We start from the raw sequence: 16281 nt of genomic DNA, 5'->3' as shown, positions 1-16281 counted from the left end.
ACCCTCACATGTGCAGTCTCTGTACTATGTCCAGACCTAAATCCTGATTAAATAGATTCTATTAAACAGTTCATAGATAGATGACTTTGCAGTTGACCAATAACCACACGTTCAAGAACCTTAGCCAGAAATGGTGCATTTGAAATTGGTCTGTAATTGGACATACCAGCAATGTCACTTCCAGGTTTTTTAAGGGCTGGTACAACTGCTGCCATTTTAAGAGCGGAGGGGACAACCCCAGTTTCAAGTGAAACATTAACAATTAAAGTGATATGGGGAACAATTGCTGGCAGGCATCTTTTCAGCTCAACAGTAGGAAAAGGACCAAGAATGCAGGTAGTAGAGTTCATCATAGAGACCAGTTTTGAAATAAAGTAATTATTAACAACAGTAAAACTTGAGAATACAGAAACCAGAGAATGAAGAGGTAACAACTCCACAAAGACAGATAATCGGGCAGAAGCAATAGAGTTATAGATATTTTCAATCTTACATGAAAAATAATTTAGAAACACATTGCACTGCTCAGTAGTAGAACAATTCAAATATCTGATTTTAGGGGGTTTAATAACCTTCTGATTTGAGGTTTAATAAGATTGTTAATTGTTCTAAACAAAACACAAGAGTTAGAACCACTACTGGTTATGAGAGTTGAATTGTAAGCTGTTTTAGCAGTTTTAAGAGAATTATGGTAATCAGATTGCTCAAACATTAATCTATGAACTGTTAAACCAGTTTTCCTGTATTGCCACTCAAGTTGCCTGCCAAGAGACATGGAACTCAGGCTTGGCAGCCATGATGTGGAACTCGGGCATTGAAGCCAGCTTCACATAGTGCTCTATAGAATGTTTTCCCTGACGTAGACATATTAGTAGGTCTGCTGGGTCCATTTTGGTGGCTCAAGTATTCTGTAACAATGTGCTGGCACTGGCAATGATGAAGACGATGACGTGAAAATGAAGAACCCAACTTCAGTTTATTGAAATACGTGAAATCCAAAACCTTAACAATAGACATAAACAATTACACATCTAGACATGACACTAACACATCCATAAAATTCAGAGTACTAATTTGCATTGTCTACATGAATATTGAAATAAATCCAGTTAAAAGAATATCTGAGCAGGTTGCACTGGTAAGCGTCAACAACGCAGTAAACTCAGAAAAGAACTCCGCATTTAGTTTGGGAGGACGATAAATATTTAATACAAGAACCGGTGAAGGACCATTCAGTTTAAACACCAAACATTCAAAAGATGAAAGCAAGGCATTGTAACTTCAGTACTAGAACATCAGATCTGTGAATGACAGCAAGTCCACCAACTCTACCGGTGGATCATGGCCGGTCAGTGTAAGTGTAGCCTGGCAGGGCACACATATTGAGATAAATCAACCAGAGAAAATCCAGTTTATTGTCCATAATAATGTCACTGATGGAGGCAGTTTTATTGTTTATAGAACGAGTGTTCAGTTGTCCAAACATTATTGTCTTGAGATTAACTCCTCCACTAGATGCAGTACACTTTTGAGGATAAGAGAGATTAGAAGAGCAGACACCACGTGAAGCTGAGTAGTGATGATCCTTGCATCGGCGAGACCAAATTGAGTTGATACCAGTGCCGCTTGTATGAAGATTCCAATGGGAACCCCGATGAACATATTTTGGCCGGCGTAGATGATGTAGCGATTTCACCATATCCAACACAGAGGTATCAGGAGGCAAATGGTGTTCAATGTAAAAAAGTTCATACTTGGAGTATTCCAGCATCGCGAATTCCAGGTGTTCAAGAAACTTCTTGCCAAACACCACATCAAATCACTAAACAGATATAAAATGGACAGAAAATCTGCATATTGTCAGTGAGTAACTCTACAACACACTAAACACGACAGAAAACACAGAAAACATGGGTGGAAAAGTGGCAACCAAACTGCGCCAGCATCCTCTCCACTCCACGAGTTAAGGGGTGGTATCTTGTGGTTGGTAATGTCTTTCAGGCTTCTCTACACTGATGAAGAGTCATTAGCTTTCTTAGAGTAGCTTCTCTTTGCCGCTGTAATCTCCTTGTATTGACACTGGTGTTTTTAGCCTGATTGTACAAGATGTTATCCCCACTTCTCTATGCATCCTCTTTGGCCTGACACAGCTGCTTGAGTTTTGCTGTAAACAATGGTTTGTCATTGTTGAATTTAAGAAAAGTCCTAGTAAGAATGCACATATCCTCACAGAAACAGATATATAATGTCACAGCTCATCCAGATTGGTGTCTGCAGCCTCAAAAACAATCCAATCAGTGCAATAAAAGCAGTCTTGTGGTTACAGTTCTGATTCAATGGTTCACTTCTTTACAGTCCTTACTACAGGTTTAGCTGATTTAAGTGTATGCCTTTAGGTTGGAAGAAGGTGAAACAGACAATGATCTGAGTGTCCCAAAGCTGCTCTAGGGACAGAGTGATATGCATCCTTTAATGTTGTGTAGCAGTGATGTAGTATATTTCTGTGAGGTGAGATATATATGGGTGAGATTGGCTCTGTTAAAATCACAGAGAATAATAACAAGTAAGTCCGGGTATTGTTGTTCTGTGTCTTTGATCTTATCAGCCAGCTGATTCAGTGCTGCGCTCACACACGCTTATGGAGGAATGTAAACACTCAACTGAAGGAAAACACCCATGGTTAGTAGAAATGCTTACAATTAAAAAAGAGCATTTCCAAATTAGGACAGCATATCTTCATTAATGTTATTACATCTGTACGCCAACTTTCATTGATGTGAAAGCATGCTCCACTGCCTCTCGTTTCCCCGATAAATTTGCGATGCGATCCGCTCTGAACAGCTGGAAGCCCGGCAGATGTAATGCACTATCACCGGAATGGCTTCACTCAGCCAGGTTTCGGTGAAGCACAAGGAAACAGAGTTTGAAAAGTCCTTGTTTGTACAGGTGAGGAGAACTAGTTCATCTCTTTTGTTAGGAAGAGAGCAGAGATTCACTACATGAATACCCGGCAGTGCTATTCAATAGCCGCACTGTCAGAGATTGACCAGCGCGCCGGCTCGCTTCCCTCACTTGCGTCTCTTAGTGCGTTTGAGCAACTGAACTGCTCCTCCAACCAAAATGTCCAGTAAAACGTCTGAATAGTCAAAAATTGGGAAAAGCTTGTCTGATATGTGTTCCCGAATGTTCAGCAGTTCGTCCCTGGTAAAACTGATTGGAAAAAAAAATAACTAAACACAGGACAAACAAAAACAGCAAATGAATTGGAGAGCTCCACACCGAGGCAGCCATTTGCATCGCCATTATGTACATTAACATGTTAAATTGACAGCCTTAATTTATATATACACCTGTAGTGGCTCATAAACACAGATATAGGTGGGGCAGACCTTGCTCCGAGCGATATAGCTTGTGTATAACCACTGGGAAGTTTACATTATTCACCTTGTTAAACACAATGAGGCTTGTTCTAGTTCCATACTTGACCACAGATTTTCACTGGAAAAATGAGGGATGCTGTGGAGTTCTGGTGGGCAGCAGATTCTCTGCCCCACATGTGCAACAGAGGATTTGGCTACATAACGACTTAAAATGAATCTAGTATTAGAATTTAATAGAATAAAAACTTTTACTAGACTTGATTTTAAATAAACATAAAAGTTTTTAACAGATTTACAGGTTAACCAATTACATTATTGGCTATTATAGCATCAAAAAGATGAAAATTGCTCAACTTCATGCAAGTAAAGAGTGAAAAAATCCAGATGGCAGCCAGTCACTATGTCTGTCATAAGCATTTTAAAATCTGACTATGATGCAGCGCTTCATGGTTAATTCAGTTTTTAAATCACATTGTTATATATAATTCATACTTCAAACAGACTTCAAATGAAGATTGCACACATTCATTGTGGCAATGCTGTGTCTGGGTAAGCAAAACTATCACAAATCAACCCTGTTTATATGCTGTGGACTACTCAGACCACATCTCTGTTATGTTAATTCCAGCATACAGACTGCTCGTCAGACGCAAAAAAACTCTTCAGAAGCATGGGAAAACCTGGCCAGCAGGAGCCATCTCTGCTCTTCAGGACTGTTTTGAGTGTACTGACTGGCACATGTTCAGGGAGGCTGCAACATATGGCGATTCTACCAACCTGGAGGAATACACAGCATCAGTGACCAGCTACATCAGCAAGTGCATTAATGATGTCACTTTCTCCAAGACCATCACCACACGCTCCAACCAGAAGCCGTGGATGACTGCGGAGGTGCGCACACTGCTGAGGATCCGAGACTCTGCCTTCAGAGCAGGCGATAAGGCAGCCCTAAGAACAGCTAGGGCCAAACTGTCTCGGGCAGTCAGAGAGGCAAAGCGCGCACACGCCCAGAGAATCCACAGTCACTTCCAGGACAGCGGTGACACGCGGCGCATGTGGCAGGGTATCCAGGCCATCACCAACTACAGGACAACATCAGTTGCCTGTGACAAAGATTCCTCCCTTCCAGATGCGCTGAACAACATCTACGCTTGGTTTGAAGTGCAGAACGATGTGGTGGCGAGGAAGACCACCCCTCCTCCCAACGACCAGGTGCTCTGTCTTACCAGGAAAACTCTACGTAGAGTCAACCCACGGAAGGCTGCTGGACCAGACAACATTCCTGGCAGAGTGCTCAGAGGATGTGCAGACCAGCTAGCAGATGTTCTTACCGACATCTTCAACATCTCTCTGAGCAGCGCCGTCGTTCCAACGTGCTTCAAGGCCACCACCATCATCCCCATTCCAAAGAAGTCTTCAGTGTCCTACCTCAACGACTACCGTCCCGTCGCACTCACACCAATCATCATGAAGTGCTTTGAGAGGCTCATAATGAGGCACATTAAGACCCAGACCCACTGCAGTTTGCGTATCGTCCAAACCGTTCAACGGACGACGCCATCGCCACAACCCTCCATCTGGCCCTCACCCACCTAGACAAAAAGGACTCATACGTTCAAATGCTGTTCATAGATTTCAGCTCAGCATTTAACACAATAATTCCTCAGCACCTGATTGGAAAGCTGAACCTGCTGGGCCTGGACACCTCCCTCTGCAACTGGATCCTGGACTTCCTGACTGGGAGACCTCAGTCAGTCCGGATCGGGAACAGCATCTCCACCACCACCACACTGAGCACTGGGGTCCCCCAGGGCTGTGTGCTCAGTCCACTGCTGTTCACTCTGCTGACTCACGACTGTGCAGCAATGCACAGCTCGAACCACATCGTCAAGTTCGCAGATGACATAACCGTGGTGGGTCTCATCAGCAAGAACGACGAGTCAGCATACAGAGAGGAGGTGCAGTGGCTAACAGACTGGTGTAGAGCCAACAACCTGTCCCTGAATGTCGACAAAACAAAAGAGATGTTGTTGACTTTAGGAGAGCACAAGGTGAACACTCTCTGCTGAACATCGACGGCTCCTCTGTGGAGATCTTCAAGAGCACCAAATTCCTTGGTGTTCACCTGGCGGAGAACCTCACCTGGTCTCTCAACACCAGCTCTATCACCAAGAAAGCTCAGCAGCGTCTCTACTTTCTTCGAAGGCTGAGAAAAGCACATCTCCCACCCCCCATCCTCACTACATTCTATAGAGGGACTATTGAGAGCATCCTGAGCAGCTGCATCACTGCCTGGTTTGGGACTTGCACCGTTTCAGACCGCAAACCCTGCAGAGGATAGTGAGGACAGCTGAGAAGATCATTGGGGTCTCTCTTCCCTCCATCAAAGACATTTACAAAAAACACTGTATCCGCAAAGCAACCAGCATTGTGGATGATCCCACACACCCCTCACACAAACCCCTTACCCTCTTGCCATCTGGCAAGAGGTACCGAAGCATTCGGGCCCTCACGGCCAGACTGTGTAACAGCTTCTACCCCCAAGCCATCAGACTCCTCAATACTCAGAGACTGGTTTGACACATACACACACGTGTCCTGAGTTGCACTTTAATTACTGTCACTTTATAACTGTCTGCTACCTCAATAGCTGCTATGTGCATAGAACACTATCTCATAGTATGTTATGTTTACATTTTTAGAAACTGTCATCTATTTGCACTACTGTGTACTGGTCGGCACTGCACTCTCTCACTGTGCCTATTGTCCTGTTCATTGTTAGAAATTTCTTGTACGGTCTCGTACTTCTTGCACATGTTTCCACGTGCACTTTATATAGGTATATATGTAAATTTCTTTGGTGGTAAGTGGGCGTCCACATCCTCAACTATCTCTGACTGACTGATTTTAGCTTATTCTCGAGATCTATTGTGTGCACATAGGGAACTGGTGCACAGATGCCTCAGCCGACTGGGGCTTCAGGTCAACTGGGAAAAGAGCAAGCTCTTGCCGGTGCAGAGCATCTCTTTTCTCGGGATGGAGTTGGACTTGGTCGCTATGATAGCGCGCCTCACGAACGAGCATGCCCAGACGGTGCTGAACTGCCTGAAGTTCAAAAGAACAGCGGTCCCACTGAAGCAATTTCCTGGAGCATTTGCCATCTGCATTTCTGTGGGCAGGATCAAATTATGATGCATGTTGCAACTCGCCTGCCGTCTCCTCCTTTGGAGTCAGCAGCGACTGAATTTGTTGCGGGCCACTCACATCCCGGGAGATCTCTAACATGCAGTAGACTCAGTCACAGAGTGGAGAATCCCCCCCCCAGGTGGTTCAACTGATTTGCAGTCGATTCGGAGAAGCACAGGTAGACCTGTTCACTTCCTGGGAATTCTCCCACTGCCCGCTCTGGTACTCTCTGACCGAGGCCCCCCTCGGCACAGATGTGCTGGCACACGATTGTGCAAGGTCAGGGAGGACGAAGAACAGGTCATGTGGTGGCACTGTACTGGCCCACCCAGACTTGGTTCTCAGAGCTCATGCTCCTCACGACAGCCCCTCCCTGGTGAGTTCCTCTGAGGAAGGACCTCCTTTCAGGGACAGAGCACGAACTGGCACCCTTGCACAGATCTCTGGTCTCTCCATGTCTGGCCCCTGGACAGGATGCGAAAGACTCACCAGCAGTGGTAGACACTATCACTCAGGGCAGGGCTCCCTCTACGAGGAAGTTATATTCCTTGATGTGGCATCTGTTAGCCAATTGGTGTTCTTCCCGAGGTGAAGACCCCCAGAGATGCACAGTCATGTCGGCCTTTTCCTTCTTGCAGGAGAGGTTGGAGTGGTGGCTGTCCCCCTCCACCTTGAAGGTGTACATAGCCGCTATAGCAGCACACCTCTGTGATCTCTCCGTGGTCCTGCAGGGAAAAAGGAGAGCCACTTGAACCATTGAAGTCAGTTGAACTAAAGGCCCTATTCCCTGAAGATGGCCCTCCTGACTGCGCTCACTTCCATCAAGAGGGTTGGGGAACTGCAGGCGTTCTCGGTCAGCGATATGTTCCTGTAGTTCAGTCCGGCATACTCTCACGTGGTCTTAAGACCCTGACCGGGGTATGTGCCCAAAGTTCCCACTACTCCTTTTAGGGACCAGGTGGTAAGCCTGCAAGTGCTGTTCCTGGAGGACATAGACCCAGAGGTTGTTGCTGTGTCCTGTACACAAGAGTACTGAAAAATCATACTCAAGTAGAAGTACTGTTACTTCCCAAAAATATAGTGTGAGTAGAGTAAATGTAGCCCCTCCCTGGTGAGTTCCTCTGAGGAAGGACCTCCTTTCAGGGACAGAGCACGAACTGGCACCCTTGCACAGATCTCTGGTCTCTCCATGTCTGGCCCCTGGACGGGATGCGAAAGACTCACCAGCAGTGGTAGACACTATCACTCAGGCCAGGGCTCCCTCTACGAGGAAGTTATATTCCTTGATGTGGCATCTGTTAGCCAACTGGTGTTCTTCCCGAGGTGAAGACCCCCAGAGATGCACAGTCATGTCGGCCTTTTCCTTCTTGCAGGAGAGGTTGGAGGGGTGGCTGTCCCCCTCCACCTTGAAGGTGTACGTAGCCGCTATAGCAGCACACCTCTGTGATCTCTCCGTGGTCCTGCAGGGAAAAAGGAGAGCCACTTTGAACCATTGAAGTCAGTTGAACTAAAGGCCCTATTCCCTGAAGATGGCCCTCCTGACTGCGCTCACTTCCATCAAGAGGGTTGGGGAACTGCAGGCGTTCTCGGTCAGCGATATGTTCCTGTAGTTCAGTCCGGCATACTCTCACGTGGTCTTAAGACCCTGACCGGGGTATGTGCCCAAAGTTCCCACTACTCCTTTTAGGGACCAGGTGGTAAGCCTGCAAGTGCTGTTCCTGGAGGACTTAGACCCAGAGGTTGTTGCTGTGTCCTGTACACAAGAGTACTGAAAAATCATACTCAAGTAGAAGTACTGTTACTTCCCAAAAATGTAGTGTGAGTAGAGTAAATGTAGTTGTCCTAAAAACTACTCAAGAGTAAAAGAGTAGCTCATTTAAAAGTACTCATGAGTAGTGAGTATTGAGTACCGAGTTGCAAAAGCTTTGCCCCATTATAATGAACACTGTATGCCAACTTTTAAAATACATCACTTATCTATGGCATGTCATGTCCTGCACAATAGTGGTAGAGCAGGCATGGGATAAGTTGTTTTGTATAGGGGCTACATTACGCTTAAAAAGGAATCATTCACCCGAAAATGACAATTCTCTCATCATTTATCACCCTCATGCTCAAGCTCCACAAATCACATAAATCAGCATTAAACTAGTCTAATCCATGTGCCTATAGTGGTGTAATCCAAGTCATGGAGAAACAGATAAATATTGAATTTCTTTTTTACAATTAAGCTACCTGCTCAGTCAATCTCCACTTTAACTTTCACTTTTTTCTTGTGTTTTTGATGATTCACATTCTTCATTCATATCGCAACCTACTGGACAGAGAGAAGAATTTCTAGCAAAAACTGACTTAAATATTGATCTGTTTCTCACCCACACCTGTCAGATCAATTCTGAAGTCATGGATTAAACCACTGGAGTTGTATGTATTACTTGTATGCTGCTTTTATGTGCTTTTTGGAGCATCACAATGTTGGCACCCCTTCACTTGTATGGACCTGCAGAGCTGAAATATTCTTTTAAAAAAAATCTTAATTTGTGTTCTGAAGAAAGAAAATCATGGCATAAGGGGGAGTAAATGATAAGATAATATTTAAGTAGCACAAGGGGGGCCACATTGTCCTCCTTTTGAGATACAATGTACAACATTTATTTAGTTCTTGTATCTTTTAAGCCAAGAAATAATGGTGTTCTCATTCTAATGCATGATGCATAATTTTCTGAATTTCTTAACTGGTGGAATGTTCTGCTGAAGTATTGCTCTGCAAATGTTGATCTTTATAAAGGCTAAGCATAATTATAAATTATTTTATCTCTACTGTCCTGGTAATTTATTATACCAATTAACACACACTCTACATCAGGGGTCAGTATTATTAAAAAATGAACAATATTAAAAAAAAATGATAATAACTGTACTATATGATTATTTTTCAGTAATGTACTGGCATCTGTGCTACACATAATTTACTGTAAATTAACTCCCTGACAGCTTCAGGGAGGGTTCTTTGCTCACTTTCTGTATATAATTTAATAACAATTTTAATAATTTTAAAATTAATTTAAAATGTATTAAAAAAATGTTTTATAACACATTTAATTTTAATGCTATTGTAACCACTATTAATAATATTGATTAATATATATGTATTGCATGCCGTATTATTTACATAGCTACACATCCAAAGCTGAGAACTGTGTTCCTGAACTAGTTCTTGCTGTTCTATGCATCAGTAAACTTCACATTGTTCCTATTAGCAGCAGAAAAAAATTACTGTTATTAAAATTGTTAATGAATTATATACAGAAAGCGAGCAAAAAACACTCCCTGAAGCGGTCAATCACTTATGTTTAGAGTGAACTCACTGACAGAGTTCTGCACTCTCTGAAAAACGCGTGACTCAACGATTGGTTCCTAGGGCCAGAGCGCCGCTCACAGTCACGCTCGGCCCCCGTTCCTTTCTTCCTGGAGGTGCATGTAGAGCTTACGTGGTTGTGGCAGGCATCTTTTACTGCACGCACCCGATTCGCGAACTAATCTGCTCTCACTACCCTCTACGGTGGGTCGGCAAGTGGGTACTCCCAATTCCTCAGGTGCACTTGTGCCCGCAGAACACCGCCACCTGGCGGAGTCATCCAAGGCACCCGTCCAGGGCCTGTAGGCTTATGTCGTCACTGGTGGCTAAGGCCTTCAGTGCTAATGGACATGCTGCCTCCAACCTGCATGCCATGGCTCTCCTGCATCAAGTCAAGGCACTTAAAGAACTGCACTCAGTGAGTCTCAATGTGGGCATGCCTCACAAACGACCACGTGGAGTCAGTGCTGAGCTTTCGGAGTACATTTAGGCAGAAGATGACGGTCCCACTGAAATCCTTTCAGAGGTTCCTATGGCATATGTTATCCACAGCGGTGGTCACACATACGATGCATACTGAGTGCTCATGCAGGTCTGCTGTTGTCTGCCTAGTCCTTGGTCTGACCTAGCGTTCCTATGGGCGGGAATTCCCCTAGGCCAGGTCTCCAGGCACGTCTTGGTTACAACGGATGCCTCTAAGCATGGCTGGGGAGCAGTGTGCAACGGACACACCGCCGCTGGCCCTTGGACTGGCCCATGACTGTGTTGGCACATCAACTGCCACGAGCTGCTGACAGTATTGCTCGCCTCTTACCATTGATCCAGGGCAACCACGTGTTGGTCCGGCCAGAAAACACAGCGATGGTTGCATACATCAACCGCCAAGGTGGCCTACGCTTTCGTTGAGTGTTGCAATTCGCCCACAGTCTCCTCCTTTGGAGTCACCAGTGACTCAAGTCGTTGCAGACCACTCATATCCCGGGCAACGTCAGGGAGGACGAGGAGCAGGTCATCCTAGTGGCACCTTATTGGCCCACCCAGACTTGGTTCTCGGACCTCACGCTCCTCGCGACAGCCCCCCCGTTGGCGAATTCCCCTGAGGAATGACCTTCTTTCTCAGGGATGAGTCACCATCTGGCACCCGTGACCAGACTTCTGGAATCTCCATGTCTGGCCCTTGGACGGGATGCAGAAGACCTATCACCTGAAGTGGTACGCATGATCACTCAGGCTAGGGCTCACCTATATGACCTGAAGTGGCGTCTGTTCGCAAAGTAGTGTTCTTCCCAACGCGAAAACCCCCAGAGATGTGCAGTCGGATCAGTGCTTTCCTTTCTGCAGGAGAGGCTGGAGGGGCGGCTGTCCCCCTCTACCTTGAAGGTGTATGTAGCCTCTATATCGGCACTTCACGATGCAGTTGACGGTAAGTATTTGGGGAAGCGTGACTTGATCGTCAGGTTCCTGAGAGGCGCAAGGAGGTTAAACCCCACCCCAGACCGTGCCTCGTTCCCTCATGTGACCTCTCCGTGGTCCTTCGGAGCTAACAGGGAGATCCATTTGAGCCCCTAGAGTCAGTTGAGCTAAAGGCACTCTCTTTGAAGACTGCCCTCCTGACAGCACTCACCTCCATCAAGAGTGTAGGGGACATGCAGGCGTTCTCTGTCAGCGAACCATGCCTGGAGCCCCCCATGGGGCTGCGCACCAATTATACCAGGGATGTTGTGGCCTCCTGGGCTCTCTAGCAGAAATGTGTAGAGCAGCGGGCTGGGCAACATCTAACACCTTTGTGAGGTTCTTCAACCTCCAGGTAAGCCAGTTTTGTCCCGTGTTTTGTCAGGTTCAAACAGGTAAGGACAGCTGGCCGGGTATACTGCTTGCACATAGTGCCTTTCCCCTCCCTTGAGGTGAAGACGTGCACACCTCCCAGTCATGTTCACAAAAGTGTGGACCCTGGATGTCCTTCCTCCTTAGCCTTGTGCCTGGCGAGTTTTCAAAGAAACTCACAGCCTGCCCAGTACGTGTGCCAATTAGGCCCTGTATTGGAGTAGGTGCTCCACATGCGCTGGTTATCCTATTGGTAACCCCATGTGACATATTTTCTGCAAAATGGTTACCCCATTGGAAAACCATGTCTTCCTTGGGCAGAGGCCTCTCTATCCTGGTCACTGTATTTGTAGAAACTCCGCCCCCCTCGGGTAGGATCTACCATGGTCCCTCCCACATGACGTGCTTCCAACTGGACTCGGTAAGACCATGTGACGTATTTCCACCCAAAAGCCCCCCCCCTCTCCGTGCGGGGTGTGGTCTCCGCAGTGTCCCCCATTTTTTTGTGCAGTTGACTTGTCCCCAATGTGCAGGGGACCGTTTGACGCCTACGAGTGCATTGGGGGAGGTTTCTCGATGGCCTGTTGTGCTGGCTACGAGGCACACAGAGGTCTGCCCATCTCGCACCGCTAGTCCATGTAACTCAGTATTTGTGACATTTTGTGCAGGGACCCCTAGTGTCACTTAATCAACACAACGTCGAGTGAGTGACAGAAGGGGAACGTGTCGGTTACTTTGTAACCTCCGTTCACTGATTGAGGGAACGAGATGTTGTGTCCCTCCTGCCACAACACAGAACAACCTGCTGAATTGACCTTGTCTCGGCTCTGCGAAACCTGAATGAGTGGTTGCATTCCAGTTCCTTTTATACCCGCATGTCCACGGCCATTTTCATTGGCCTTTCCTCAAAGATCAGAGATGTCTGGGGCTCCCAGGAGTGACCCCTAGTGTCAATTCATCGACATAACGTCTTGTTCCCTCCATCAGGGAATGGATGTTACCACAGTAACCGATACATTAGCAGAACACAAATTAAGATTTTTGGAAGAATATTTCAGAGGCAATATTTAAGAGACTGCATTACCTTGACCCTCGTGAATTTTTACTAAAATAAGTTTTCAATATTTATGTATTTTTCAGAAGACATTAGTTAATCCACTGGAGTCATATGGATTACTTTTATGATGGCTATTTGAGCTTTTTGCAGCTTAAAAAATTTGCCCTCACCTGAATACTGCACTCTGTCTCTTCCTGTTTCCTGCCACATCAGTTCTTGCCATGTCACTTCCTGTTAGCTCTGTATATAAGCCTTGCATTCACACTCCCATTTTGTGAAGTATTGCCAGTTATCTGCCTTACCAAGCATTTGGTTCTCTGCAATTGTTTCTGACTACTGTTATGACCATTGCTTACATTTATTGGATTTAAGTCTCTGGATTACTGTTTTGGATATGGCTGTGGTCTGACTTACCTGTGTTTTGACCCAACCCTGTGACATGACTACGTTTAAGGAATACTGCCTGAATTTTTTGTTGAAGCCTTCCAATAAATATCTGCAAATTAATTCCACTTTGCCTACCTCAACATTACACAAGGTATTGTAACAAAGGTTTGGGTTGGGCAGATAAAGGAGGAAGTGGGAACCGGTTTCCACAGTTCACAAGAGTCATATATTTTAAAATCAGAATTTAGAACATTGACGGGCCTGTTATTGCACAATGAAGTGGGTCTTTGTCTTTTTTGAGAATGAGAGAAATTAGGGAAACTTTTTAGTCACAATGAAAAGAGCCATGCTCTACAGCATAATCAGTAGAATTTTGTATTATTGGTCCCACCAAATCCCAGATTTCCAACAGCAACTCTGGTGAAATAACATCAAGACCAGGTGATTTGCTTTTTCAGTGAATTAACCACAACGCATAGATCTGAAAGAGACAGGGGGCTTCCAATGACTCTTTTTGATAACTATTAAGTGCAGGTAGTTCCAGATCCTTCAAAAACTTAGCAGCATCTGAGTAAGCTCCAGCTACCTCAGAAGTATACAGATTGGAATAGAAATCTACAAAGGTTTTATTAATAGCAGCAGGATCTGATGTGACCTCACCATGACCATCATATATTCCATCAACAGAGGACAGATTTCACAAATGTTCAATCTTAAAGTTAAAGCCTACTTGGTCTATCTGCATGTTCGTAATAGAGATTCTGGTCCTGTGAATCTGAAACTCTGCCCTCAAAGTGGAAAACTCATATTTACATATAAAACCTAATTCCCTAGCCGCTTTATCAGAACTGCTTCTCTTCTGTGCCGGATTGTCCATATGTTTAATTCAACAGTGTAATATAGGATTACAGGCTCGTTTATGTAACAAGTTATTTTGTATTTTGCCAGATATTCCAACCAATTTCTTCTAATTATCACAGGTACAGTATATGATCATTATACAGTATATCAATATATTTTATGCACAATCAACACTGCTATTCATTTTCACAACAATGTGTTAATGCAGTAGACACACCCATCTCTGCGATTTATACAGACATTGCTTTTCCCATGCGAATCGACTGTAAACATTACAAACATCCGCAGTAATAATTACAGTCCAGAAAAGCTAATCCTCTCTGAAAAAGGCTGTATTCTTAGTTTCATTTATTTACTTTTTACTTATAAATGGTTCATTTTAGATTAGTTCCAAAGTTAAAACACCCACATGAACATATTTCTTCTAATGAATCATGGGAAATGGTGAGGAACCGGGGAATATGGACATCTTGAGTGAGCAAACATACTTTGTCTCTTGAAATCGAAATTTACCTTCTTCAACAGAGATGTTACCACTGAAGAAATATTTGCCATGACCTCTGGAAAGAGCCACCCCTAAACTAAAAAACAAAAGACAAAATAATTCACACATCTACAGCAATACAGGCATTTACATGAGCAATCTGAAATTGAGAAGAAAAAAAAAACATATTCAAAACGTATTAAACACACATTTACTGGAAAAAGGCTCAACAATGCAGTTCTCTGCACTGTTCTGTATTAAAATGCCCAACAGCCCCTGAAATCTCACCTGAATGGAGTTCCTTTAATATCTGTGTAGTAATAATCATTGTGTAGAACAAGCACACGCTTCTAAGAGCACACAGACACACACAAATACACCGTAAGAGAATGACACACAACATATATTATGATATTATTCAGACGCATGTGCATTCATGGAGTTTCTTGCCCCTTTCTCCACAGTCTTCTTCACTTCCATAGAGAAATGGCCTGTTTGTCTGTTCACCATGGCATTACGCAACTAGTAAAAAAAAACAAATATATTTTGTAATTGGCCACATTAGATGATCAGGCTCCTCTTATACCTTCCTTAAAGGAATAGTCCGGGTTCAGTACAAGTTACGTTTAATTGACACCATTTGTGGTATAATGTTGATTACCACAAAAAATTTAAAAATGTTCCTCCTTTTTTTTTTTTTTATAAAAAAAACAACAACAAAAATCTGGTTTACAATGAGGCACTTACAATGCAAGTAAATGGGGAAAAAATATGTAAACGTTAAAATACTCACTGTTTCAAAATTATAACCACAAGACGTAAACAATCTGCATGTTAACATTATTTTAGTTTGATAAAATTACTTAACCTTTTACTGTGTGAAGTTATACCATTTTACAATTTTGTTGCAATGACGCCATAAGTCTAAATCACCACTAACCCTAAAACTACCATAAAAATTACTGTAAGTGCCTCACAGTAACCTCAATTTCTGCTTTTTTTTTTTTTTACAGTGATGTCAAAATAATTTTGTGACAATCAACATTATGCTACAAATGCTGTCAATTAAGCCTATCTTGTATTGAACCCATACAATTCCTTTAAGAGAAACTCAAACGCACCACGTCCTCTCTATCTTCCCACTCCACTTCAGACAGATCCACACTGCTGTAGCTGGACTTCTTCCTCTTCTTCCCTTGTTCATACTGGACACACACACACATACCATGGACAAAATATGCTAAATTGTATCACACACAAGTGCATAGGATTAGTGTTTTGTACTCTAGTAAAATGAATAAATTCACAATAAATAAAATTACTCACATCACTAATTTCTTACGTTCATCTTTATATTATCATTAACACACCTTTTTATTTCACCATATTAGTGTATTCTGCACAACAGTTGCATTCTTTAGTTATTGCTTTTCTTTTGAGCCACTATAGGGTTGGGATGTGAGAGGTTCAGTGTTAAACATGTGTAGATTACCATCCTATTTGAACTATTTGAAATTAAATTGGCTGCATCCCCAAAGGTGTCCTGCGCTAATCATAAGTGGCTATTCAGATTCACATGGTCGACTGGGCTGTCCTTTCTGATAGCTGATTTATAAGCCTTTGTTAGAGATTCTCACTATTTTCCCACTCAAAAAAAAATGCATATTTCATCATGAACTTTTTACCTTGCACATGGTACAAGAGACATGATATTAGAAGTCATCAGCTTTTTCTATGTACACCA

At 43.8% G+C, this 16281-nt stretch overlaps 1 protein-coding gene across 1 annotated transcript in view; it reads right to left on the bottom strand.

Moving 5' to 3' along the window:
• cacna2d3a (calcium channel, voltage-dependent, alpha 2/delta subunit 3a) overlaps positions 1–16281 on the bottom strand; it is a 487702-nt gene that overhangs the window by 121743 nt on the left and 349678 nt on the right. The window contains exons 17-20 of the mRNA XM_052094087.1: positions 15659–15742; positions 14988–15059; positions 14826–14887; positions 14567–14634 (exon numbers count right to left, since the gene is read on the bottom strand). Coding sequence (XP_051950047.1) covers positions 14567–14634; positions 14826–14887; positions 14988–15059; positions 15659–15742 — 286 coding nt within the window. The remainder of the gene's footprint in view (positions 1–14566; positions 14635–14825; positions 14888–14987; positions 15060–15658; positions 15743–16281) is intronic.

Source organism: Xyrauchen texanus, chromosome 27, assembly GCF_025860055.1.
Source record: "Xyrauchen texanus isolate HMW12.3.18 chromosome 27, RBS_HiC_50CHRs, whole genome shotgun sequence".
Taxonomy (NCBI): Eukaryota; Metazoa; Chordata; class Actinopteri; order Cypriniformes; family Catostomidae; genus Xyrauchen; species Xyrauchen texanus.
Note: the sequence above shows the minus strand (reverse complement) of the source record. Positions and strands in the feature narration are given on the sequence as shown.